At 55.1% G+C, this 25674-nt stretch overlaps 8 protein-coding genes across 8 annotated transcripts; 4 read left to right on the top strand and 4 right to left on the bottom strand.

Moving 5' to 3' along the window:
• Positions 1 to 893: 893 nt before the first annotated feature.
• Positions 894 to 2132, bottom strand: PG998_000489 (uncharacterized protein; the record flags this gene model as incomplete). Its single annotated transcript, XM_066867307.1, has 1 exon — positions 894 to 2132. The coding sequence occupies one exon, from the start codon at positions 2130 to 2132 to the stop codon at positions 894 to 896; it is 1239 nt and encodes a 412-aa protein (XP_066735722.1).
• Positions 2133 to 3152: 1020 nt separating this feature from the next.
• On the top strand, positions 3153 to 3815 carry PG998_000488 (uncharacterized protein; the record flags this gene model as incomplete). Its single annotated transcript, XM_066867306.1, has 1 exon — positions 3153 to 3815. One exon carries the CDS (start codon positions 3153 to 3155, stop codon positions 3813 to 3815), a length of 663 nt encoding a protein of 220 aa, XP_066735721.1.
• Positions 3816 to 9094: 5279 nt separating this feature from the next.
• Positions 9095 to 10207, top strand: PG998_000487 (uncharacterized protein; the record flags this gene model as incomplete). The annotated part of the gene is made up of 2 exons (XM_066867305.1): positions 9095 to 9520; positions 9680 to 10207. The coding sequence occupies 2 exons, from the start codon at positions 9095 to 9097 to the stop codon at positions 10205 to 10207; spliced, it is 954 nt and encodes a 317-aa protein (XP_066735720.1).
• A 2001-nt stretch (positions 10208 to 12208) lies between these two features.
• On the top strand, positions 12209 to 14113 carry PG998_000486 (uncharacterized protein; the record flags this gene model as incomplete). The annotated part of the gene is made up of 1 exon (XM_066867304.1): positions 12209 to 14113. The coding sequence occupies one exon, from the start codon at positions 12209 to 12211 to the stop codon at positions 14111 to 14113; it is 1905 nt and encodes a 634-aa protein (XP_066735719.1).
• A 1003-nt stretch (positions 14114 to 15116) lies between these two features.
• On the bottom strand, positions 15117 to 17709 carry PG998_000485 (glycosyl hydrolase family 3 N terminal domain-containing protein; the record flags this gene model as incomplete). The annotated part of the gene is given in 5 exon segments (XM_066867303.1): positions 15117 to 15281; positions 15293 to 15846; positions 15948 to 16607; positions 16705 to 17502; positions 17583 to 17709. 5 exon segments carry the CDS (start codon positions 17707 to 17709, stop codon positions 15117 to 15119), a joined length of 2304 nt encoding a protein of 767 aa, XP_066735718.1.
• Positions 17710 to 18276: 567 nt separating this feature from the next.
• PG998_000484 (uncharacterized protein) lies at positions 18277 to 20077 on the bottom strand (the record flags this gene model as incomplete). Its single annotated transcript, XM_066867302.1, has 3 exons — positions 18277 to 19531; positions 19593 to 19785; positions 19858 to 20077. 3 exons carry the CDS (start codon positions 20075 to 20077, stop codon positions 18277 to 18279), a joined length of 1668 nt encoding a protein of 555 aa, XP_066735717.1.
• Positions 20078 to 20766: 689 nt separating this feature from the next.
• PG998_000483 (uncharacterized protein) lies at positions 20767 to 22304 on the top strand (the record flags this gene model as incomplete). Its single annotated transcript, XM_066867301.1, has 5 exons — positions 20767 to 20863; positions 20944 to 20980; positions 21047 to 21912; positions 21972 to 22134; positions 22193 to 22304. 5 exons carry the CDS (start codon positions 20767 to 20769, stop codon positions 22302 to 22304), a joined length of 1275 nt encoding a protein of 424 aa, XP_066735716.1.
• Positions 22305 to 23702: 1398 nt separating this feature from the next.
• On the bottom strand, positions 23703 to 25330 carry PG998_000482 (HAT1-interacting factor 1; the record flags this gene model as incomplete). Its single annotated transcript, XM_066867300.1, has 3 exons — positions 23703 to 24008; positions 24093 to 24441; positions 24498 to 25330. The coding sequence occupies 3 exons, from the start codon at positions 25328 to 25330 to the stop codon at positions 23703 to 23705; spliced, it is 1488 nt and encodes a 495-aa protein (XP_066735715.1).
• Positions 25331 to 25674: the final 344 nt, after the last annotated feature.

Below are 25674 nucleotides of genomic sequence, written 5' to 3'. Positions count from 1 at the left end.
GAATCATGATACCAGTCACATCTCCTAAACATTTGGATTTTCCAGCAACGAACAATACCCTCACGACACATGCACACGATACCACACGGAAGGAGAGAGAGAGAAAGAAAGAAATAAAGAAAACTGTGAATGAACATTCAACAGACACACATGTCCAGATTGTATACTGTAATGCTACCACGATACCCCCGTACCACTCTGGGCATGCGGCTCGTGTACCATCATATAATACTCTAAATAAACTTTAATACTCTTATGTTATGTCTGATTCCTATGCTTCACTCGTCTTGCCAATACAATGTACACTTAACAAATACTTTATTCTCTTTTGGGTATACTCAAACAGTGGTACGAATTCTCACTCATGACCGAGTCTAACGTATATATCTACTAACGAATTGATATCCTCCCAAGATTCGTCCCCTCGGGGACAGGTGCCTGGTAATGCTATGTAGTCTCGGCTTTTTAGTCAGTGCCATGTCTCCACGCGCAGTACTGATTCTTTATTCGACGCGTTGTCTCTCGCTATTTGCTACATGACAGCGGTCACCGGCTTATCACTGTGCCCGCTTCAAGCATGGTCTTGTCATGCTACCCAGCCACCCAAGTCTACTTGGCTGGGCTGTAGGGCTGTGCCCATTGGCAGTGGACATGTGGGAGGCGATCGCTTTGAGCGAGTTGCAATAGTTGTCCATGGGATAGTAAACACACGACAGAGGTCTGAAAGTCTTCTGTAGGCGACTTGCGAGTCCATAATGTCGGCACTGGCTCTCTCCGCCTCTTATGGTTTCGGCGAGACCTCCTGTGCCTCTCACGGCTGTTCGCCGCGAACATGACGGGGTTGCTGCTAGCTTCAATGCGCGTGGCGAAGGCATCGCCACGACAAAGCGGTTTCATCCCTGGCCATTTCCTTGGTCCAAACCGGTTTCCCTCACCGCATCACCCCAGCGATACAATGATTTTCGGCGCTCATGCTGCTGCTGCTGTTGCTGTTGCTGATGATGATACGGCTGCTGCTCAAGCTGGCGGTACGGCTGATACTGACGTTGATGCTGCCCCAGCCCCGACCTCCGCACTTTTCGCGCCACCTCAGCCAGGCTCCGCATGACGGGGGGGATCTTCTGGGCGATCTCCTTCTGGCGCAGGCGGTGCTGGACGAAGGCCTGGCCGTGGAAGCCGACGCCCAGCAGCTCCCAGGCGGGGCGGTCGTCGTAGCTCGCGGCGGTGCCGCGGCCGACGGCCATCTGGCGGCCCGTGTCCCAGTCGCGGAGGGCCGGGGCGAGCCGGCCCTGCGGGACGCTCCGCCGCAGCGCTGCCGACGCGAACGTGTCGCGCACCGTTGCCTGGCCCTCGGGCGCGCTCGCGTCGACGTTGTGCTCGACCAGGGGCCAGGGCCCGTGCAGCAGCCCGCGCCCGACCATGCGCTGGTGCTTGAAGTCCTTGTTGGCCGGGAAGACGTGGATGGTGAATTCCTTCCTCTGGACCGACAGGCCTCGTTCTTCCTTGCTTGGCTCGGCTTGGCTGCTGTTGTTGGCGGCGATGACGTTTCCTGATTCAGAGTCCTGTTGCTGTTGTTGCTGTTGTTGCTGTTGTTGCTGTTGTTGTTCTGACGATGACGATGGCCCCTCAACTGCTGTCATCAGCTTCTTTTGCATCTTCCTTTCCTTCTGCTTTTGTTGCATCCGCCAATACCAGGGCTTCTTCTCAGGGTCGACCTTGAGCGGCGTCTGCACGACGATGGGCTCCGCAATAGCAGCCGCCGGGCCGCCGCCGCTCTGGTGGGGATCGGTCGCGGTCGCGGTCGCGGCTCCCCAGGCGGCCAGAGCCTGGACGGCGGCGCCGGCCTCGTAGGGCGCCGAGACCATGACGCGGCGGAAGGGCGAGTCGTGGACGAGGTTGGTGGCGGTGGCAGCGGTGGCGGTGATGGCGATGAAGGACGAGGCGTCGGCGGCGCCCTCGAGCTTGCGGAACACCTCGATCTCGGGCTGCAGGCCCGTCATCAGCAGGCCCTTCAGGATGGCGCGCCGCTCGGCCAGGCTCCGCGGCGCCGGCGTGCACTTCACCAGGACGGTGCGCGAGCTCAGCGATTGCGGGAGGGTCTTGGCGAAGGCCGAGGCGGCGGAGGACGACATGGTGGCGGCTTGGTTGGTTGGTTGGTTGGTTGGGTGTGTTTGGTGTGCCCTCGTTTAGTTGTCGCTTCGTCCTGCGGCGGTGTGCGTTGCGTTGCGTGTACGCCCTCTCTGTCCCCCTTCTGCCGCCTGGAGGCTTGTCGTTTCGGGTTGCGTTGCGCTGGTACAACTCTTCCTTCTTTTTCCCTGCCCCTCGTGTCGGACAATTGTGAAGTTGCATCCACACATTTTGCGGGCGTTGGACACTAATTTTGGTTTGGCTCAATCCGCGTCCCCTGGTCCTGCTTCCCTGCTTTGATTGGTCGGGGAGTTGGGGTGCGCCTGTCACAACCTCAACTACATACAACCACCTCCCGTTCTGCTGTACGCACAACATGATGGGCATGGCGCTAGCTTCAGTGTCTACTGCCGGCAGGATCATCGTCATGCCACCGTGTCGCGATATATTGGGCATCAGGCTGTTGAGGTGTGACGCCCCATCACCGCGCTCCCAGGCTCATGCTGTTCTACCCAGGACATCGTCTCCCATGCCAACCTCCACCTGTCTGACCATCCCCATGCAGATGAGTACACGCAGGTGGTCGTTCCTCCTTTCGGGCAACACAGATCGCGTTCTGCAAACTATGGGTCCTGCGGCGTTGCTTCTCTCGCCCACATGCATGCGGTACGCTCTTCTTAGCTGGAGATGTTAGGGCTGTTCAGGGATCTCGTCTCGATGCTACGACCGTTGCACGACGTCTGGAGAGTCCCAAATTAGGCAGCTATCAAACTATCTAGTTTCAAAACCCAGTTAATGGATGATTCGATGACGATGCAGAAGAAGGCCGAGATCTAGGGAACATCCTATATATGTGTATATATATATATATAGGTAACTGTCAATCAATAAACCTGAGTGTCACGAAAGACCGACTGTCCACATCAAGGCTGTAAACCTGCTTGCTTCTCGCTTCTGCATATCCTGCTCCGGCTTCCGTTATACGTAGCCAAGTCTTCATGCAAGATCGCCCTCGATTCGTTTCCATGTTCCCTCGACGTCTCTCCCGCCTTATGAGGCTTCTCTTTGTCTTCATCCCCGTCTTCGTGATCTGCAACGCCATCACGCTCATGATGCTCCAGAAGGGCATGGTGCGAGTGTGGAACCCTCCTCCTTCTCCTCCGGTGGCAGCAATACCCGAAGTTAAAGCCAAGGTCGAAGCTCCGTTAACGGTCCTGGAAACTCTCCCTTCTCCTACCGATAAGACTCTTACTCACAGTAACAAGCGTCCCGAGGCAGAGCCAACACCGACGACACTGGAGCAAGAAACTCATAGTCCGGCCAAAGCCGAACTAAAAGACCCCAAGCCAAAGCCAACTCTGGTAACACCAGAACAACCTCATCCGTCAACCACGAAGGTTCAAGTCATTGATGGTGGCAAGCAACGCCCTGGGCCAGACGCGACACTGACCACCCCGAAACAAGCCCATCCAACTACAACTGCCACGGTCACCACCACTGCCGCCGCCGCCGGAGTGCATGACGAAGATGATGATAGGCCACGCAAGACCTCGAAAAAACCTGGCGTTACGAGGCACCACGAAACTCTAGCCACTCACCGAGTATACAATAACACTGTCACGCCATGCAGCAATGTCACCTCCCCCAAGGCCCGGGCACAGTATGTCTCTATCATGAGCAAGATGTAGTAGAAGGGATGAATGGCACTTGCGTGGGTGGGAATGGAAATGGCTGTGCTCGCTTGTGTAGTGAGCTGCCCCCTATTTGGTGTTTGTAGGATGGTTCGTGGCTTGGATAAGGGACTGCGTGTGGGAGGTTATCTCTAAATATAACGATAAGCTGAGCAGTAGACGTCGCCAGCAGGAAGAAACCATTGGAAATCACCAGGAATCAAGGAGCGATGCGTAATGTAATCGGCATGGCCTGGCACTTGCTCAAACCTCCATGCTTCGTGATTGAGCGAATGATACGAGGCTTAAATCGTACTCTGTCCGAAATGCGAAGGCAGTGGGCTGCAGGAATTCGAGTGCTCGCCGGAAATACGCACATCCACCTTCCCATGGCGCAAATCCGAGCACAAATTTCCGTGTGCGGCTGTCGCTACATGTAACGTACCTCTCCGGCCTACGTACATGGTTATAGATCCTCCTCGCTTATCATGGTGGTCCGCCCACAGGAACGAAGAACCAACCCACATGTGATCGTGGGTGTCGCATCTTGCCAAATTACACGCCCAGCTGTCTGCGTCTTGCAGCTGTCTGCGTCTTGGCCTACCTGTCATTCAGGTCCTGATCCAGGGATTATACCACCATACACGCCCCCGACTTGTCATCATAATCGGCCGGGGTGTCCGGCTCGATGCGGGCTTCCGGGTGGCAGGTGCCCTTGTTCGCCACCGGCCGAGCTTCGGCGGAACAGGAGTCAGAACCTACCTCTTCTTCGTGCTGTCTGCAGTCGATGTAGAAAGTTGATCACCCCTGAAGTCCCCACCTGAAAAGCGACAGCATATATGTAAGTAAGTAAGTCAGTAGTGCCGCGGATCTGCACGGGAGGGTTCCGCTGAGGTTGGCAGCACATGTTGGCTCCAACACAAACGGTGGGGTCGAGCAAGTCTTCTTTTTGACCAGAACCCCACGCCGCAGGTAATGTTGCTTGCCGTTGCTGTGTCTTTTTCACATATACTAGAACAGGCAAGTATCGCATTTCTGCCCGAGACATTCCATCCTTTTGGAGAAGGAGATTGGGGGTCATTCCGAGGCCGAGGTTCATGTAGAGAAACCCAGGTTTTCCCCCTCTCTCCTTGTCAAGTGATACGTGGAACAGTTATCGTGTTGACTGGCGATGCTGCAAATTCCTTGGCGAGTCAAGGCGCCCACGACTCATGTGCCTACATATTTGCTATTACGGGGATGCATCTCAGTTTGCTCGAGGCAATGCCCGTTGGGTCTCGGGCTTTGACACACACATTCGGAGGAGTGACAAATGTGTCAGTGGTCGTTCGTCATGTGGCCTTTCCTCTCGTAAGGCTCAGACAGGCAAACAGACAACAACAAAGCAAACTGGAACAAACACCTCCTGCCAGAGCGCAGACAGTGAGTGGGCAAAGAAGAAGAAGAAGGTCTCACCATTTGGGAGCAAAAGCACTTGACACGAACTCCCCGGTTGAACGACGACGGATACACAACGAACGAACGCCCCCTCCTCTCTCTCTTTCTCTCTTGCTCCTCCTCCGTCCGGTGGGGGGCGTTCCCGTCGGTCGGCGTACAGTCCGCCGATCACCGTTGCAAAATGCAACTGTAACCAAGTACATATCGCAGGCGTGCACGTCCATATTATTAAACCCTGGATCATGTGCGCGCTCGAGTCGGGGAACTCTCCTCTCAATTGCTCTCACCCACGACGCAGATGGATGGAACTGGTCAAAGAACTGATACATGCATGGTAACATCGGGTCCGCGGGACCGAGTCAAAAAAAAATTTAAACTAAATAAAATACCCTATGTCGTATCAATAGCTACTACGAGAAAAGCCTTGCTATCGTTTGACTATGTCATTACAGCTGTTTACTTACTCGATGGAGTATCGTGAACGGGCAATGGTTCAATTTAGGCATGTCTAATTACCTAAGTGGTAATCTGCAGCACAATAGGTACGGAGTCATAGTGAGGTTGAAAGGCTTAACCGTCCCACTTGATCCGCCGCCAATGAAAACCATCACCCCAGGTTTTTTCCAGTAGTTGTATTCCGTCGTCCTAGGCACTACTTGTAGGCGAACAGGTACGGGATTCGGGCTAAGTAGGAGCAGAACCCAGTAAGTATTAACATGCTGGTATGCAAGGTAGTCAAAAGGGGGACGGGCGCCCCGTGGCGTAGCCGTACCAATAACAACCGGTTCTTGTGCCAATAAGTACCCCTACCACCGAGGCGGCATAATGTCCGCTCTCAACCACCAACGGGAGCTGATCAGATCAATGAAGCCACAGTCGCGCATCGCCTGTTGCTTGCTTGTAGTGGCTAGGGGCCAAGGGGGCATATTATCACCATACGGTCCAGCTGACCCAACCAAGGACATATCGTGCATGACCCGTCTTTGCTTTGACATGGTACGCGAGACAGCCGCATGGGAATAAGACGAAAGCGCCAGGACTCCAGATGACGTATCGGCTGCCTTTATTTCTTTTGTTCGGGGGCAAAGCCCGGGACTGTGGTCTGCTTTACTAGTGCTAGCGAACCTCGTCTAATCGCGATCATGCACGACGGCGATCGTCAGAGCGTTGGCGAGGGGGCGCAACTGGATGAACTGCCCAAAGCATTCTCGTTTTCCCAATATCGCAATAGCCTGGCGGCTGGCTCTCGGGTATATTAAAAGAAACGGCCGCTTGCGATTAAAGAAAGGCCCAGGTATCTTTTATAAGACATAGGCATATACGGATTGGTGATTGGATAGTGAGTGGAAGGATCGGCAGCTGGCAGCCGACAACCGACCGACCCAGATTTAGCATCCATGCTCAAAGGACGAGAGAGGCAGGCATACCAGAAGGCATACCACCTATGTACGGCTCGATGTTCACCCCAGCTTAATAATGACAGATGCGGTTCAATGTTCACCCCAGGCTTAGTAAAACCGTCAAGGGTATGCAAGCCGCCATTCAGCGCATCCAGCGAATTCGTCGGCGCTAATTCCAGTGACCGGCGAGTTGCCTTGCATCGCGAAGGATTCGCTGTGTCACAACGGAGCAAGAAGCAAAAATAGCCTTGGGGCTGCTGTTTATTTACACAGCCAGGGAGCCTGGGAGTTGGGAGAAAGGAACAGAAAAGGCCCCGGCTGGCCCTGGTCCCGGGATGTTGGGATAAAAGAGTTTAGTCTCCCCAAGCCAGGTAGCCAAGTACCTGCCCACGCAGCTGGGGCTTGGTTCTAGCCGCTTTGTCACCCGGAGGGCCAGAGCAGATGGCTTCATTCACTTGGGCGAAAGAGGCAACAGGTCCGTACAACGGAATCACAGCGGAATTGAAGATGGCAGATGGTATACGACACTATATAGTAGGTCTGGTGGCTTTTTGGACTGGCTGCTGGTCCCAGCCCCTAGTCTCGACCGCCGTGTCGGGGCGTATTGCTATGGCACTCGATGGCGATTCAGACTGGATAGGAACTCCCTATTGCATGACTAAGTAGCGACACTATCGACACAGACTGGAGACGCTCCCTGCCTAAGACTCCTGACAAATGACAAGACCACAAGCGTAGCTACGTGGTATGCGTCCAGTGTGCGACTAGGTTGCCGACTAAATGACTAAGAGAGAGGAGTGAAGGAGCGATGAATACGTAAGTAGATGGGCGCTGGAGGAGGTACTGTAAGGACCGTATGTACCGCCTGGTACTCGCAACACACTGTGCCGACCCGACAGAGTGGTGTGGGGCTCCATATAAGGTAGGCAGAGGTGGGGCTGATGGGCGGCGGGTTTAAGAGGCAAATGCTAGAAATGGCTTGCTTTACTGCCACTACTAGTACCACTACGAAGCAGATGATTGGCCTGGCGCGGCTCTGCGTGAACTCCGAGGTCCCAGGGAATAGGAACCTCCTTGCCCTCCCCCCAGAAAAACCAAAGCGAAAACCGACTGATCAGAAATCCTACAGCGGCTTGGGTTGCATCTTGCTACTGCTGTCTTCAAGAGGACCCCACTCCATCCACACTATCATCTGGTAGGAGTCCAATCCCCGCCCGGAGCTGGGTGCTGTGATGGGTTACAATACGCATGCGATTTGGAGTTGGGTATCATTCCGGCTCCTCGTTCTTGTCCTATGCCTGCCTGCCTGTTTGCCCGTGCTTGGTTCCCTTGACCTATTCCATCAAGGCACCGGGAGGTTCAATAGGCTGTCATGCAAAGTGGGTTTACCGGGGCCAGTGCTACTTATACCGCCGCCTGCTAAGCGAGTGCAAGGCGCCGGATGAAGGCGTGGTTTGATTGCTTTGCTATACTACGCTAAAGCGTCGTTAGAACGTGTTTTCCATGAGGTGGCTTTGGGGCCGCTTGCTATTGAACAACAGCTACACTAACAGTACATCGCAGCGATTAGGTATTCGGGTGCATGTTGGAACCTTGAAAGTTGCAGAAGCCGCAAAAACCCAATGCGACTACAAGCTCATACCTACTTATGCATTGGAAGGAAGCCCTCCAGCTGTGAACTATCGAGTTATCACTAATATCCTTCCAGCCCAGAACCACCGCCCAATGGGGCCAAGCTGTCCAGAGGGTCGGGTGGCATGTACGGTGATGGGCATCTAATCATCTACCATTGGTGGCGGGCGCCTGCAGTGGTTTTTGGGGGGCCCTTTTCCCACTGGAGCATCAGCCCGTCTGAGCCCAGCCTTACGGATAACATTGAACCCAACTGGACCCAAGAATTTGGTTCACACTGGGACATGGAACCAACAAGCTTTGGTTCACCGGTTTAGCGATTCTTCAACGTTTCGATGGTCGGTTTCCTGTTGATTGACCATGACAGGGCTCCCCCACCAAGCTCTCGGGGTGGTTTACTCATGTCCATATATGCATGTATATAGAACTCATATAGACTGGTGGCTTGACAGGATGGAGAACAAGGCGCTGTGGACCAGGCCAGTCAGTGCTACTGGTCCCTATGGATGTAGTGTCATGTACCTGGACCTGCCCAGACCTGCCCACCTGGAAGCTACTGTATGTAGCTAAAACCACCCAGCACCATGCTCATTCTCTGCATTAGCGTGACGCTCTTCCCAGAACGCTGGTTTAACTGCGGTTTTGTGCCACCTCTTAATTCCCGGCGACTCCCCCATCCCATCCCCATCCCAGACATTCGGGTTGGCTCTTTCGTTGCATACAACCTTTCACTTCCAACCCTTTTCTCACATGTTGCGCTGCTGATGCTGCTCTGCTCTCTGCCGCCGCCAGCCTATTGCGCCTCCAGAGAACAACAGCCCAACAAACATGTTCGACGAAAACTTCACCTTCGACCAGAAGGGGGTTGCCGACACTAGCAGGCGCGACCATGACGAACCCGAATCCGCTATGTCCCCCAAGGAAGTTTACGCAGAGCTGCCGCCGCCACCCTCATTAGAAGCTGCGACACAACAAAGCGCTGCTGCTGACAAGAACAATCCTCCCGCCGGCACAGAGGCCACCTCGACTACGGCCACAACTGCCGAGACGGACACCGTCGACAGCCTCGCCCGGCAACTGGGGCGACAAACATTATTACAAGAGGATCCCCAATATCAGTGGCGTCGCTCACAACAGCAGCAACAGCAACAACCATTTTCCTACGAACCGGGGCCGTTTTACGACCAGAGGATAGTCCCGCGCTCCTCTAGCCCGTCGCAACAATCAACGCAGTATCTCTCTCCGCCGCGACCGGTGCTTCTTCAACAACAGCAAGGCAATCAACCACCAAGTTCCTCGCAGCTGTTACCAATATCGTCCCCGCCCATGGACACAAACCCAATATATAATTATTCTCCTTCTTCTTCTTCTTTAAGTCTTAGTCAACAATTCGAATCACCATCAATACCACAGCCACCCTCCTGGGGAATGCGATCGACCGACAATCCAAGCAATAATACAAGGGCGATCCGAGCGAACCTCATTGAGACCATGATCGCCAACAACTACCAGTGCAACGTCCAGACTCTGGAGCCTGCAACGCCAGTGTCTGCGTCGTTGCCATCGTTCTTCCCGCCCGGCGGTTCATATTCTTCTTCATCTTCTACTACTACTACTACTACTACTACTACTACTACTTCGGCCACCAACCTGGACGGCGGCGACACACTAATGACGGACCCAAACCGTTCAATTCAAGTGGATCAAGATTGGGGGGTCGACGAGCCCATGGTTCGCCTGCTAAGCTACCGCCGAGCCGGTGCCATGACTCGGGTACAGAAACTGGGTCTCAGTTTCCGCAGCGCCCAGCATACGGCGCTGCAATGCGCCAACCTAAAACCCAACAAGACGAGGATGCGGAGGAGGGACAGGAAACCCTCCAAAGCACAACCCTCTTCTACTGCGCCTGCACCCTCGGCGGTGGGCGCATCCTCGACGTAATCACTTCTCCCCTACCCCTACGGGCCATGGACCCCTTTTTATTTTGTTGTTAAGGCTGCTGTGGTGTGTGTATATGTGTCTTGTGTCTTGTGTCTGTGTGTGTGTTTTTTGGCGTATTAGAGCTTATATATACCCATGGGCCGGCGTTTTCGGTGTTGGTTTTATTCAAACCACAAGTCTTTGAGGTGCTGGTGCCTATTTTGAGGGCCAGCTTGGGTACGACATTACAGCACATGGATGCATTTGGAAAGGAGTTTTATTATGGAAGGCCAATCCGGACTTCTGCATTGGAGGGGACGAACTGGCCGAATAGGCCGGTTGTCATGTTTTGTTTTTCCCCATGTGGTTTCCCGAATGAGACCCCATAACGGGTTTGTGCAGAGTGCAGTAGGTGATGCGACTACTGGCTGCCTTCTGCTACGACATGGGCCATTTGCCAAAGTCTAGTCAAGTCGAGGTGAAAGGGCTGCACTATCATCAACGACTTATACGTTTCAAGGGATCGGATCGGCATCTATACCAGATGCCAGGGGTTCCTTTTCATTCGGTCCTGAGTCGCTATAATTGGCGCGCCGTGGCTATACTTAGGAGGCCAGGCTTTTTGATGATTACTGATCTTCAAAACGCTGGAGCGAACCGTTGTTCTGCGCTACCGCAGGGCCGCGCCAAATAGACGAATGAATATCGAATGAAAGAAAAATCAATTTTGTCCAACATTGCTGCGACTGCGACTGCGACTGCCATGCAGTCATTATTCGAGAAGCTAAAGTTTAGGTGCCCATTGGGATTTGATATTTCATTGTTGCTCGAGTGGCAACTACAATACATGTTGTTTGTTGTATGACAGACGATCTTGGGTCGCATACCGAACACTTCCCGATCAATGCATTTGATACATCAACGTACTTGGATGATGACATACTGACATAGATAGCATCCATGGTTATTGTTCATCCTCCCTAGACTTATGCCGTCTTTGTCAGTCGTCATTTCTGGGTCTTTGAGCCCGTCACTATTCTTTGTTGCTTAGAATGCCTTGAACTCGCCCTTCTTTATCAACCTCGTAGCACACGAGCTAATGGATTCCATTTTCGGCTTCCCGAAAGGTGAGGCTCTATCGTCTCTCGGGGTCGCCAGGGCCCTGACCGAGCGCAGGCCACATGTTTGTCCAGATCGTCGCCGTCTTCGCTTACTCTGCTAATAGAAACCTAGAGAATGGCAGGCTTGCCCTTGGTACTTGACCCTACGCCACGGCATGGTACCTTGCATACCCACGCCAGGCACATATTATTCTCGGTTGATGCTTCTTCTTAGATGCTAGAAAAATTAGTTGCGATTGGGTTATTATTGGGGGTTAAATTGCCCCGTATCATCTGGCGAGATCCTCGCATTCCAGTCGGCTGGCCCTTTGTCAGGACGGCCTTGCACCCCCGCTCCTCCCGATCCAGACCCTACCTACTCCTCGGGGCGCAGTTGGGAATGGGTCCTTTCTTTGAGAGTACCCTTCTTCGCTTTGTCCTCCCATTCTAGGCGCGCGTCTCAAGATGGACACTCCCTGGTGGCTATACTCGGCAGGACCCGGTGGGGGTGTAAGGTGGTGTGCGTTCGAGGTGGTGGAAGGTGGGCAGAGGGTTAAAAGGGCAGGGATGGAATCTTCGAAGTTCACCGTCGCTTGCTCCTTCACCTCGCATTCCTTATGTGCCCATTGCCCGGTGGGTTTATTACGCTACAGCTGAGCAACTCAGACAGCTAACTTCGATCAGCCTCGGCGTGGTTCCTCTTCACACACTCACTTAACACTCCCTTATTCATACCTGCTGTTGCCGTGGCAAGAATTTCGCATGTTTTGTTTACCTACATATCAAGGCTCAGATATCAGTCTCCGTCTCGGCTTGTGACTTTCTTCTCCTAGTCGGCAATCGGCCAGAGTGCCTGCTCCTCCACCTCCTTGTTGTTACCACCTACAATCTACTGATTATATACGCTTCGAATATTTCAAAAATGGCCTTCACCGCGACCCAGTTGCAGGTGGACAAAGACCAGGGCTCGTTCTGGCAGAGCAATGAGGGGGAGTTGGGTGTGGCAAACGATCACTTCTTTGACCAATTTGTTACCTTTGAGGCAGGCGAACCAACAACAAACTTCGACTGCGAGTTTCTCGAGGACCCTCCCAGCCCTTCTCTCCTACTTGACTCCCTCGACGATTGTTTGACAAACTCGAGCAATGACCAGGGCTCGTCTTCTGGCGGGACCTCTTCGGAAGAGAGCACGGTCAACAAAATAACAGCGGCGGCAGCAGGTCAAATCTCGTCTGCTCAGCCAAACAACCACTCGGGTTCAGGCGTACCGGCAACCATCGGCTCGGGGGAACCCATGATAGGGGGAGACTCCATATCCGACTCCGAGCTCTTACGTCTAGAAGGCATCAATTTGCGCTCATCCCCTGCCAGGGCACTTGCTACCGCTCCTTCGAGCCCCTCGTTGCTTCCAGCATCGTCGCTGAGCCCAAGGAAGCGCGATCACTTATTCGACTCCATTTACGCTACCTATAGAAAAGTGGCCCGTCGCCCTAAGCCCCAACTAATGCATCCGGAAAACGATATGTTCGATGTGAATGGGGATGAAGTCGATATCTTCCGTGAGCTCCAGGGGCCACGAAACTCGGAAGCCCTGCAATTAGAAGCCACATTTGAACCTATTGACAGCAATGGGCTTCCGCTCTCTCCTCCTCTGACTGGCAAAATACCGCCTCCAAGTTATCAGTCGAAATCTAAATCAGGGTTTGTCAGCGGTCCATTAGAAGATCCTTTCACAGACGACCTCATGATCTCGCCAACTACAATCCACCAGGTGGATGGCCAACACACCCCTTTACACACTCCCGTTATCAGCGATGACTTCTTTTGCTTGGACACGCCTCTTAATGTTGATCATCTGCAGACAAGCAGCCGCCTGCCCAAGCAACGGAGTACGAGCTCCGCAGAATGGCCCACGGAAGCCTCTATATCTGATAACTCTCAGCTCTGGTCCGCCGGCTCCTATATTCCAGACAGCGGCGACCTCCAGAGCACAGAGTGGTGGGAGAGTACTCCTACCACCGGGAACGTGGCACCTAACCAAACCCCCTCACAAAACAAAGCCCGGAATGACTCCATAAACCTAGTCATGCACAACCAACAAGCAGAGCTCCCCTACGAGTACTCAGACCTCTCTGGCCTCATGATCCATATGCCGCAACCTCGCCAACCGCAGGCTGCCGTACTCACAGCCCACATTCCTGACCAGATTTCAACTCCGCACCGCAGCCACCAACACCAATATTACCACCGTAACACGGATCACGGTCACCACCACCGCCGCCCGGTACCTCGTGCCCCGTCTTCCGGTACCCGCCATCGCCAACACCTACCGGCGCATGGTGGCTATATGACTTCGCCACGTAAACCCTACACACTGCACCACAGTCACTCACGGCCTATCCTCAGCCACCGCGAACAGTCAACCTCGCCGACACCCACGGGTAGCCGACATCGCTCGTCATCAATGTCGGTACGCAAACAGCGGTCATGGTCGCGGCGCGAGCCGCGGACGCCCAACCCGCACCAGCATCATAGCTTTTCCGCCAGCAGTGGCGGTTGTAGCACACCGACATCGATGACAGCAACGACTCCTACGACGATTAGCTTTGGCGGAGGCGGTGGCGGAGTGGATTTTGTCAATTTCACCCCTAGCGATAAAAACGTTTTGATGACGGGCGTGGCGCCCAGCGGGTCGTCCAAAACCAAGGCCCGCCGCGAGAAGGAAGCCGTCGAGCGCCGGCGCAAGCTGAGCGAGGCCGCGGTCAAGGCGGTACAGGCCGCGGGTGGTAACCTGGATAGGCTTCTGGCCGAAGGGTTCACGCTGTGAGGAACGACCAGCGAAGAGACCACGGGTGTTCGCTCCGTGCATTAGCGGTGGCGGACGCGACGCCCTTTTTTATATTATTTTTATACCATTAGGGGAGGCGTTGGGAATGCAAGGGAGCGAGCAGCAATATTCGTGTCAGATTTGCTAGGCGTATCAACCCCTTCGCCCGTGAGCCCTTACGGGGCTATGTGCGCACCAGGACTATGAGCCAAGGGATGTTGTTGCCGTGTGGCGGCATCTAATATGCTTTAGACCGTGGTGATCTTTGATTTAGTTTCATGGTACATCCACTACTCTTCTCCTTGTTCCGTTTCCACTCGAAGCAGGAATATGTATGAGTATGGATACCTTCTGCTCAACGGGGTCTATAGGCTTTTTTATTTCCTTTTCTTTGTGGATTACAAGCATTTACGCTGAGCGGAACTCGATTTTGTTTCGTCGAAGGAGTTCACGGGGAAGGGACAATCGGGGTGTGTTTTGTACTATAGGCGGGTTTAATGACTTGCATGTACGGCCGGATCGGTTGGTGCTTTGATAGCTGGTTGCTTTTACGGGACATTGGGTATAAGGGGTTGCATGCAGTTGCCTCTCCAGTTAGCCAGCCACCACCAAAGCAATAACACGGAAAGCTTCTCGCGCTTGGGGTCGCCCACCACCCCCTTACTTTTTCGTTTGGAGGGAGGCGGGAACTTTCTTCTTTTTTTGTTTTTCCGTAGACGAATGGGTTATGGTAACGAAGGTTGGCGCTGGCGTTGCTCGTCATCACGGAGGAAGACATAGACTAGGGGCTTCCATCGTGTGACGATATGTAATAAGATTAACATTATGCTCTGCTTCTATATAGTAATCTCAACATTTGACTCTCCCTCTCCCTCCTTCTCAACGTGCTCTATGCTTCTAGTAGTGCATACCTTTCAAGCGAAAGCCACTGATGAGAAGTACTATCAAGGGGCAACTTGTCTCACTCTGCCAAGCGTGTTCCATTGACTATGTCATCCAGAACTTAAGCGGCAATCTCCAACGTACCCTCCAACTTGATATCTCTGCTGCTGGCTCCGACGTTAATCTTGTAGGAACCGGCCTGCAGGCGCCACTGCTGCGCCTTCACGTCCCACACGCTCAGGTCGCGGCGGGTCAGCGGGAAGGTGACGGTGCCGGTCTGGCCCGGCTCGAGGGGACCTTCTCGAAACCGCGCAGCTGGCGCACGGGCGTCACGAACTCGTCGTTGCTGGGGATGCCGATGTACAGCTGCGCAACCTCGGCGGCCGCGACCTGGCCGGCGTTGGACACGGTGCACGTCACGCGGGCCACGACGTCCCAGAGGGCCGGGTGGCCGCCCTGGACGACGGGCACGGCCGGGTCCGGGAGGGGGCGGGTGTCGGCGGCGTCCTCCTTGGCGACGGCCAGCTTGTCGTACGCGAACGTCGTGTAGCTGAGGCCGTGGCCGAAGGGGTACCGGGGCTCGACGCCGTCGCGGTCGAAGGCGCGGTAGTCGATGTACAGGCCCTCGGTGAAGTCCTGCTGCGGGAAGGCGTCGAAGGTCACGGTGGCGTTGAGCAGGTGGCCGTAGTCGGTCTCCTTCTTGGCCACGGTGAAGGGCAACTTGCCGCTCGGCGCCACGTCGCCCCAGAGCACGTCGACGATGCTGTGGCCGCTCTCCTGGCCGGGGAGGCCGGCGTAGAGGACGGCCGTGACGTTGGGGTGGTCGATCCAGGCGTCGACGGTGCGGATGCCTGATTTTGGGGGAGGCTAGTTAGCAAGGCGGATCGCAGCGACTCAACTCACGTATTGATGGATAAAGGGGGCTGGAGGGGGGAACGTGGGAACAACTTACCCGTCGAGTGGATGACGACGATGGTGTTAGTGCAGTTGGCCGCCGTGTTCTTGACGAGCTGGTCGCTGAACTCGTCGGTCAAGCTCTTGCGGTCGAAGCTCTCCGAGGCGTAGGCGTTGATGAAGACGAGGCAGGCGTCGGCGTTGACGTAGGGGGTCGGGTTGACCGACTCGAAGTCCCAGCGCAGGATGCCGCGGTCGCGCACGACGCGCTCCCGGATGGCGTCGAAGGGCGAGACGACGTAGGCGGGCGCGCTGGAGCCGCTGCCGCCGCCCGTGACGAGCGTGCCCTGCAGCGTCTCCCAGCCGAAGTTGACCTCGTAGCCGCCGCCGTAGCGCGACGGGTTCTGCCAGGGCTTCGCCGACACCTGGGCGTCGTAGCCGATGACGTGCACGAACCGCGGCTTCCTCAGCGGCAGGGCGTTGTCGACGTTCTTGACGAGCACGGTGCCCGCCGCTCCGATCTCGCGGATCAGCGCGCCGTGGTCCGCTTGCACGTCGATCGGCTCGTGCTTCTGCAGGTTGTTGAACACCCCCGGCGCCGGGTACGTGCCGTTGTCTTGGTTCATGTAGGCCCAGGCGGCGAGGATGCGGGTCGCCATGTCATTGGCCCGCTCCGCGCTGACGGAGCCGTTGTTGACGGCGTTGGTGAGGTTTTGACCTGTAGTAGGAGGGGCGTTGTTAGTCAGTCTTCGTTTTCTTGCCTTTGGAAGCTTTACAGCCCAAAGTATATAAGTATATATACGATGGAGACTTACCCCAGTATCCAGCATTAGGCATCACGATATCCAAGCCAGCATTGGCCGATGCAACTCCTGCGTGCTGGGCATCCCAGTCACTCAGCACGAAGCCTTCGAATCCGAGTTCCATTTTGAGGATGCCGTTCAGCATCTTGGAGTTCTGGCATCCGTAGCTGTTGTTGACGCGCTGGTACGAGCACATGACGCTCACGGCGCCCTCCTTCAGGCCGTTCATGAACGGGAAGACGTAGAGTTCATGCAGAGTCCTGTCGTCGACGTTGGAGCTCAGCGACTCGCCGAGGTGGTTGGGCAGGCGGCGCCACTCCTGCTCGTTGAGGAGCCAATGTTTGGGGTTGGCCATGACGCCGGCGTCCTGCATGCCGCGGACGACGGTGCCCATGCCGGCGCCGGCGAGGTACGGGTCGTTGGAGAGACCCTCCCAGTTACGTCCGCCGCGCACGACGCGGCCCAGGGGGCCGGCGACGGGGCCCAGCGCCACGTTGATGCCCTTGCCGCGGTACTCGTCGCCGAGCGCGCGGCCGTACTTGTACATGAGGCCCCGGTCCCACGTCGCGGCGACGTGGATGCCCGCCGGGAAGGCCGAGACGAACTCGTTGCCGCGGATGCCGTCGGGCGCGTCGGAGAAGCACAGCGCGGGGACGCCCAGGCGCTCGATGGAGCCCGTGTTGCCGACGCACTGGCCGGGGTGGCCGTAGGTCAGGTTCAGCTTCTCCTCGAGCGTCGCCTGGGCAACGATGGCCTGGGCACGGGCGTAGGCATCGGCCCAGCGGGAGCTGGTGCTGCCAGAACCCTGGGCTGGCGGGGCAGGACTTCTTGTCAGTGTTCTGCTTCCTTCTTGGGCTGGATGGTTATATATGCCTGGCTAAGCAACTTACGAGATGGGTAGACGGGCGGGGACAGGCCATACAATGGGACTTCCGACTCATTGGTATACCCTTGTAGTCCCAGCGTGACGGTGCTCTGGCCCAGGAGGGCGCAGAGAGCAGTGGTGAGCGACTTCATTTTCCAAGGCTGACACTGCGGAGGGATCGCGGTGAGGAAGCTGAGAAGGAACCACGATACCAAGTGCTGTCTCAGGCTAGTATTTATAGACTCACCTTCTCGCACTGGCACTCCATACCCCATATACTTGACTAAGGAACAAACACCCTCGGTCCACTGACTCGAACCCTGGAATCGGCCCTTCACTGTCTGCTCGCATGTCTTGGCCTGACCGAACATACCACTGTCGGGGTGAAGCCCGGTGGTCTACGGTGAGGGGACCCGGCATCGAGGCCAGCGGATGGGGGCCGAAAATGGAGCAGCACCATGGGGTTATTGGGGGAAGCGGGGATGTGTCGTGTGGTGCTGGTGCTGGGTGGTGTGAATTTGGGGTATAATGGACATCCAAAGCTTGGCGTTGTGGGAACTATATTCTTTTCCCCGGCAATTCTCTGCTTGATTCCCCCAGAAACCATGGCAAGGATATAGCTCCCAGAAGTAAGATTACTTGAGGTAAATAAGTTCAGATTGTAAAACTCATCTTCGTCACACGGTGAATCCCTACACGGCTCACGATTCCCCGGTCTACTAGACCTCTACGACAATCTTGCCCATGCCACGGCTGACACAGCTTAGCATTGAGTCTTTCTTTTCGTCCTCCGTCAGAGCTGTTCCGCGATGCTCTATGTTTCCACGTTTCACGCTGACCTTGCAGGTACCGCAGTTTCCAACCTCGCAGCTGGAGGGTATATCGTCGAAGTGTTTCTTGAGCACTTCCAGCAAGGTCTCTTCCTCGCCCACCTGCAGCTTCTGGCCCCCGCGGTTGGCTACTTCGACCTCGAATGGGTCGCCCGTGGTGTCTGCAGCGAAGGCCTCAAAGTGAATGTCTGACTCGGTGAGGCCTGCTTCTTGGCTCACTCGCAGAGCTTCGTCCATCATGCGTTTTGGCCCACAGACATATACGTGCGAGTTCCACCCCATGTTCTTCAGGATGGCAGGGATGTCCATCCGCTGGCCCTTGGACGCATCGTACAGCTTAACGGAGTCTCCTAGCAAATCGAGGGTCTCGCGGAAGGGTACATCGGACTCGGCGCGAACGGCGTAGTGTAGAACCGTCTGCCAGTGGATCTGCCGGTAAGTGTCCATCATCGACAGGAAGGCCGTGATGCCAATACCTCCGGCTATGAATATATGTTGGCTTGCCGCCCCCTTTGGCTTCACATCCGAAGTGATTCTCCCAACTTGGATGATATCGCCTTCCTGGGCGCCGTGCATGAACTTTGATCCGCCTCGCGATGCTTCTTCTAGCGCAATGCCCAGCTCGAAGCGATTCGCGTTTCCGGAGACAATGGAATAGGTCCGTATCAAGCCGTTTGGTAGCTTTAGACGAGCATGTGCCCCCAGCTCTTCGTCTCCCGCGTCGGGATCCTTTTCCACGGCCTCCAGAGTAAAGGAGGCGATCCTGTCCGTCTGTCGCTTCTTCCCCGCGATCTTGTAATCTCTCCATTTATCCTGCTTGCCCTGGTCTTCTCCTCCTGCCGCCGCCCTCTTCTCTCGGGCTTTTTGCTTGGCGACGCGTTTCTGAAAATTGCCGCGGCTCTCTTTGCCCATATCCACCACACCCGCCAGCTCTTCGTTCATGGCGTGGTCGTCCTGCTTCCGATGCAAGTACTCTTGCACCCGTTCAATGGTCCATTTCGGCCACCTGCGCTCTACCAGGCGGATCTCGTCGCCCGCAGCCACCGTGCCCTCTTGGAGGACCCTGTAGTACCATCCCGTGCGCGAGGTGGTATAGACTTTTGGAGCGAAGTTCTTCAATTGGAACCTGTGGTTGAGTTTGAAGCTGGATCCATATTGTCAGAGCCAATGAGTTCCAGCCCGCTTCTGCGGAAGGGCTGACTCACCATGGCTGGCGTGGTAGGCTGACCTGCAGGAGAGGGCCCACGCCTGGCTCGCCGACTTGGTGGAGATCTCCCACACAAACGTTGCGTTCATTCATGTACTTGGTGACGAAATTCTCGCCAAAGCCTCCAGGCTGGAAACGCGATGCGGCCTCCGGATACTCTGCTTGCCAATCAGGGTAGTGGGAGCTGCAGTCTGATAGCGATGTCGGTTACTATGTGAGACGAAAAAGGGGGAAAGGAAAAGGGGGGATGGTTTGTTGCTTACAGCCCAGAATTGCCTTGTCTGGGCCACCATGGAATACTAGATCGTGCTCATCGTCGTCAATTCCTATCAGCGACACAGGAACTCGACCCTCGCGGACGAGCTTGTCGATTCCAGACTGAACGGACAGGCCCGGCATGGTCTTCATCTTGCTCGACCTGACTTCGAGAATGACATCCTTCTCGAACGGAGCATAAAGATCGACATTTGCTGCGGGGGCCATGGCTTCACGGCTCGGTGGCTATCATACGGCTACCCTAGAGTTTAAAAAAAACCAAGGGGAGGAGGAAAAATAACTGCATAAAACGAAACTAGAGGCAGTGACGAGATAAATCGGGTTATTAAGCGTCTCTGGAATCACACTTTCGCCCAGGTCATGATTGGCTACGTGCAGTGGACCTGCTAGTGCTGACCTACTATATTCGTTGCTTTGCAAGAATGTCGTTCTTCTAATTATATCGAGACGGTAAGAAGCAGGTAGTCCCTGGTCTCCTTTTCCCAGGGAGAGGGCAATGCACATGTAGGCCTTTGGACCGAGATATCTCTGGATTCGGTGCTTTGGCCGTAGCTGTCCCCTAAATAGTCAAGTTGGCAAGACGGCCCTACTGGTGGTGACTGGTGACTGGGGACTGGCGTCGTCTTGGTCTCACTCGAGGGAAGTACGAAGCGTTTGGCGTGTACGAAGCGTGTGGGGCTGTGCCAGGACGGACGGATTGTGGCTTAAAGCGCAATCAATGCCAGGCCATCCGGCGAACAAGGGAAGCGAACCATTTCTAATTCAATCATCAATCAACCTGGACGACAACCCAACACACGCGAATTTCGGATTCCTCGGACGGTGGCCTTTTCGCATCAATCCATCACTTCCGCCTAGCCATTATCGACCCCGAACTTTCCTGATTTCTGCCCGTCATGTCAGATTCGCCGGGCGGCCGCCCCGACTCCATCAGCTCGCAGCAGCACGATGGCGACAAGCCCACCGAGAAGAAGAAGAGCCGGAGACCTGCCAGTGAGTGATCCTGGCTCCCATATGCCCGTGTGGCAGTCGCGCACTGGGATTGCGGTTGCTGATGACGTGCATTCGAACAGACACGGCCTTCCGACAGCAGCGTTTGAAGGCATGGCAGTAAGTCGCTTGCGCCCTCAGGCAATAACAACAACAACAACAGAATGCTGACGAGATGCTGCGCAGGCCGATCCTCACACCCAAAACCGTTCTGCCGCTTTTCTTTGCCATAGGAATCATCTTTGCGCCGATCGGTGGGTTGTTATTATACGCCAGCAGTCTGGTCCAAGAACTCAAACTCGACTACACACAATGCTACAAAGAAGCCCCCGAGTCCGAACTGGTGCCCATGGACAACAAATACGTGACGGCTTCGTTCAAGAACTCCAACACATCTATCAGCCCCATGTGGCGTCGCGAGCTCGTCGACCACACTTACCCGGCAGCCAACAACACACTCAAGAACCAAACCAGGTGCATTCTGCAGTTCAACATTCCCGAGGACATGAAGCCGCCGGTCCTGTTCTACTACCAGCTGAACAACTTCTACCAAAACCACCGCCGATACGTCAACTCCTTTTCTCCAGAACAGCTGAAAGGCGATTTACTCGACGTCGCCGCTGTCGGATCCTCCAACTGTAAACCTTTGGGCGACGCTGGAGACGGCAAGGCCTACTACCCCTGTGGACTGATCGCCAACTCCATGTTCAACGACTCGTTCGCCAACCCAGTCAAGATCACCTCAGGCACCACCAAGAACAACGAGACCTATTTCATGTCCCAGAACGGCATCGCCTGGGCTTCCGACAAGGACCTGTACAAGAAGTACCCTAAGGACATGGATTTCAACAATTGGATCCCGCCGCCAAACTGGCAGCCGCAATATCCCAATGGACGTTACAGTGCAGAACATCCACCTCCAGACCTGTCGACCGACGAACATTTCATGGTATGGATGCGTACCGCAGGTCTGCCGACGTTCAGCAAGCTGTATATGCGTAGTGATAACGCCACTATGGGGAGAGGGACATACTCGCTCAGCATCATTGCGAGTGAGTAACCAAACTTCCAAACCGCCAACAAAGAATGACCCTGCTAACTCATTCCTCAGACTTCAGGACCGATGTGTTCCAAGGCGAAAAGTCCGTTATCATCACCACGCGCACAGTCATTGGCGGCAAGAACAACTTCTTAGGAATTGCCTACGTTGTCGTCGGAGGCATTTGCATCGTCCTGGGTGTAGTGTTTACCATAACACATTTGATCAAGCCTAGGTGCGCCACTGTGTATTTCTCTCTATCTTTAAAGGCTCTATGCTAACCGGTCCGTTAGGAAATTGGGCGACCACACTTATCTGTCCTGGAACAATGCACCGGGTGGTGCTAAATCGAATGCCATGGGTGGCCCGGCAGTTGGTATGTCGACAGGCCGCGACATTGCGTAGAACGCCAACGCCGCGTCGCCCTCGAGAAACGAAGCGCGACCCCTCGTGCGGGTTACCGGGCCTTCTGCTGCCGATGATGCCAACCAGCCTGCAGTCGGGGTAGCGAGCGGTTCATCCAGCGGCTCGTCCCTGGCGATGGATAGGAGACAACCAGGACGGGTTACCGCCCAGTCACGGCTCGGCGGACAGACGGATAGTACCACTAGTCTGAACGCGAGCTTATCGGATCAGAGCACAACGGGATCATCTGTCCACGGAGGGACTAGCAGCTCCATTCAAGAGGGTCGTTTTCTGAGCCCCCACGATATCATAATCAGGCACAGGTCATAGCTGTTGCTTGTCTGACTGCCCCTGGGTGCTGTTCCCATCCGTAAGAAGGAAATACGGGATGGATGGGTTAACTCAATTGGTTCTTTATTTTTATGATTGTACGAGTACCCTGCATATGCGCAACTAACTACCACCCCTCTGTTTGATGCATGCGCAATGGGGCTAAAAGAAGGGGAACATATTGGTTCTTGGTTCTTGGTTCTTTCCTTTTCCTTACCCCTTTCTCTTTCCGTCTTCTATTCCTCCTTTGCTGCTGCCTGTCTGCGCTCTTGGGCCAGAGTCTGGCTGGGATGTCATATTTGCGGAACTCGCGTTTTCGAGTGTTGAATGTCTAGTCACCACCATGGCGCTTCGGCTTGTTCCAGAAAAAGAGGGATGGGGCGATCGAGAAGGAGATGAAAGGGCTGGACGAGGATGGAACACCACACACCCCTTTCGGTTTTGTTGTCTCGCGTGTCCCACTATAGTATTGGCGTTACTGGTATCTATCCCCTGTTTGCTTTAATAGACATGATTTTATTTCGAACTGTTGTCATTAATGGAATGTCCAGCATTGCCAGTGAAATCAGCTGCACTAGTAGTATAGTAACGGGGTCGACGGGCGTTAGCAGGTATAGCAAGCACGCACGCCTTAAGAGGGGGCCGAATCGAAAACGACAGTGGGAGTCGCGGAAAGGTCAAGCAAGATATATTGCAGTAGCAAAATCAAGCCACACACTATCCAGACGCCGCTTTCTCCTAGCGTAACTTCGTGATTTTTCTCCTTTCTCTTCCTTCCACCTCCCTGAATGGCGCCTTTGTTCGCTTCGGTTTTTCCTAAAATACATGCATGCATCGTCGCCTTCCCTAGATCGCGAACTCCCGTACAATCTGTGTCGTTCTCGGGTCAAATCCGACGACTTGGGCTTTTCTGTCTCCGGCCAACCAGGCTGCAAAATAGTGTACAAATTCTTCATCTGGGGTTTTCATTAGAGGATTCCCTCTCCACGTCACGCGTCATGACGAAAATCATCATATCATCCCTGCTGGCATTCGAGCGGCATCGACCATGATTACCAAACTCAGAGATTACGTCTCTGCTGCAGGCTCTTCCGTCTTGGCCCGCTTCACATCTTCCTCGCCTTCGGCCGGGTCCAGAGCCTTGCGTTTGCCGCCGTTGGCGGCTTCCGTGGTCTCAGCCTCGGTCTCGTCTTCGACCTTCTTCTCCTTCTTGCGAACAAGGCCAGAGAGGTCGTTGGCGTTTTTCTTAGCCTCCTGGATCCGGGCTTCCGTGTCGGCCTTGGACTCGCCTAGAGCCGCACCGAGAAGACCCGTCATGGGGTTCTCGGCACCCAGCGCGCCCTCCACATCCACGGGGTTCTTCAGATCCACCAACTGTAAAGGGTTAATTGTTTTCAACGGTTAGCCTCTCTTTCAAACGGGCGCGACGAGGAGTAAGCGGGGGAGTGGACGACTCACCCGTTGCTCCATGTCGGCAATAATGTCCTTGACCTCCAGAATGCGTTTGCGGGAGGCCTCGTTTTCCTCGGGGGCGTGGATAGTAGCCAGATCCACCTCTTCGTTCTGAAGCTTCATGCGCGTGCTGGCAATTGCCTTTTCGAGCTCAGAAACAGCCTCGTTGCGCATCTCCTCGTCCAGGGCCTTAGGGCCTTGGCCGTCCTCGTCCTGCGAATCTGTCGTGATGGAGGCAAACTCGAGAGCAAGAGAAAGCTTGAAGTGGGCCTCGGCCATGACTTCCGACTCTTCCGGGTAGAGCGCCGATTTGTACTTCAGGGACGCGCGGGTGTCGTTGACTGCTAGAGGGAACCTGTAGCCAAGTCAGTATTTTCTCTGGAGGGAGCCATCTTTTAGTGTCCGACTTACTTCTCATTTTCCAAGGAGATCTCGGCCAGCAAGTCGTGGGTATCGGCAAGTCGCTCCTGCACATGCCTGGATGAGGGTGAGTTGCTATCGGCCTTCTCCTTTCCTTTCGAATCGGATGCGTCTTCGTCGCCCCGATCAAGTTGTTTCTCGAACATGACGCGTGCCAGGTCCAGAACCTCGAAGGCTACAGCAAGGTCATCTTCCTCCTCTTCCTCCTCACCTTCGCCCTCCTCTTCGGCATCCTCTTCTTCGTCGGAGCCCTCAAAGTTCTCGTCGCCTGTGAACTGGAAGAGCGGCTTCTTCGCCTCGGGCACTGCGTCACCTCCCTCGACCCCGCTGCCAGACGCGTTCTTGGCGGCAATGGCGACGCCCTCCTCGGCCACCTTTTCGGCGTCGGTCTTCTGCTCCTCCTCTTTGACGTCGGCCAGGGGCGCGGCGGTGGTGCTAGCCTTGGCGGCGCCGTTAGCGGCGGCCTTGGGCTTCTTCTTCTCGGTGCCCGCCTTGCCGCCAAGGACGTCGCTCTTGCTCTGGCCGACCTTGAACAGGCAGCGGCCGTAGAGGTAGAGGATGTCGGCGTTGTCGGGGCTCATTTCGCCGTTGAACTCGGCCTGCATCTCGGCGGCCTGGGCGAAGACCTCGGAGGCCTCGTCATACTTCTTCTGGACGTACAAGGAGCCGGCCTTGGCCGTGAGGTCGGCCAGCGACACCTTAATGGACTTCTCGCGCTCCTCGGCGTCCATGGGCGGCAGGGACTGCGGGGTACCGACGGCGGAGACGACGGCCGAAGGGACGGCCGAGAGCACCGGGGTGTCGGTCGGGGTAGGCTCTGCCATGGTGATGGTAGATTGATGGAAGGTAGGGAGGTATGTATGGGAGATGAATGCGATGGAGCTGTGATTGGCTGCCACCGGACGAATGGATTCAAAAATGGGGATTGGCAAGATACCTCGAACAAGACAAGGGGACGAGAAGCAAAAGGATGGATTTAATGAGATGGTGGAAACAACCAATGGGTTGATCTCGAATGTTTAGTCGGGATGCGACAATGCTCTCTTTTTTTCGTGGGAGGATTGATTGATTGATGGGATGTTAAGGTTGCGCGTGCCCGGCAGATGTAGCTATGCTATTGTAACGGGGCGTAGGTGGGCTGACGCGAAAGAACACCACTGTAAAGTAG

The sequence above is a fragment of the Apiospora kogelbergensis genome, assembly GCF_038363985.1.
Source record: "Apiospora kogelbergensis strain CBS 113332 chromosome Unknown utg000001l_segment0_segment0, whole genome shotgun sequence".
Lineage (NCBI taxonomy): Eukaryota > Fungi > Ascomycota > Sordariomycetes > Amphisphaeriales > Apiosporaceae > Apiospora > Apiospora kogelbergensis.
Note: the sequence above shows the minus strand (reverse complement) of the source record. Positions and strands in the feature narration are given on the sequence as shown.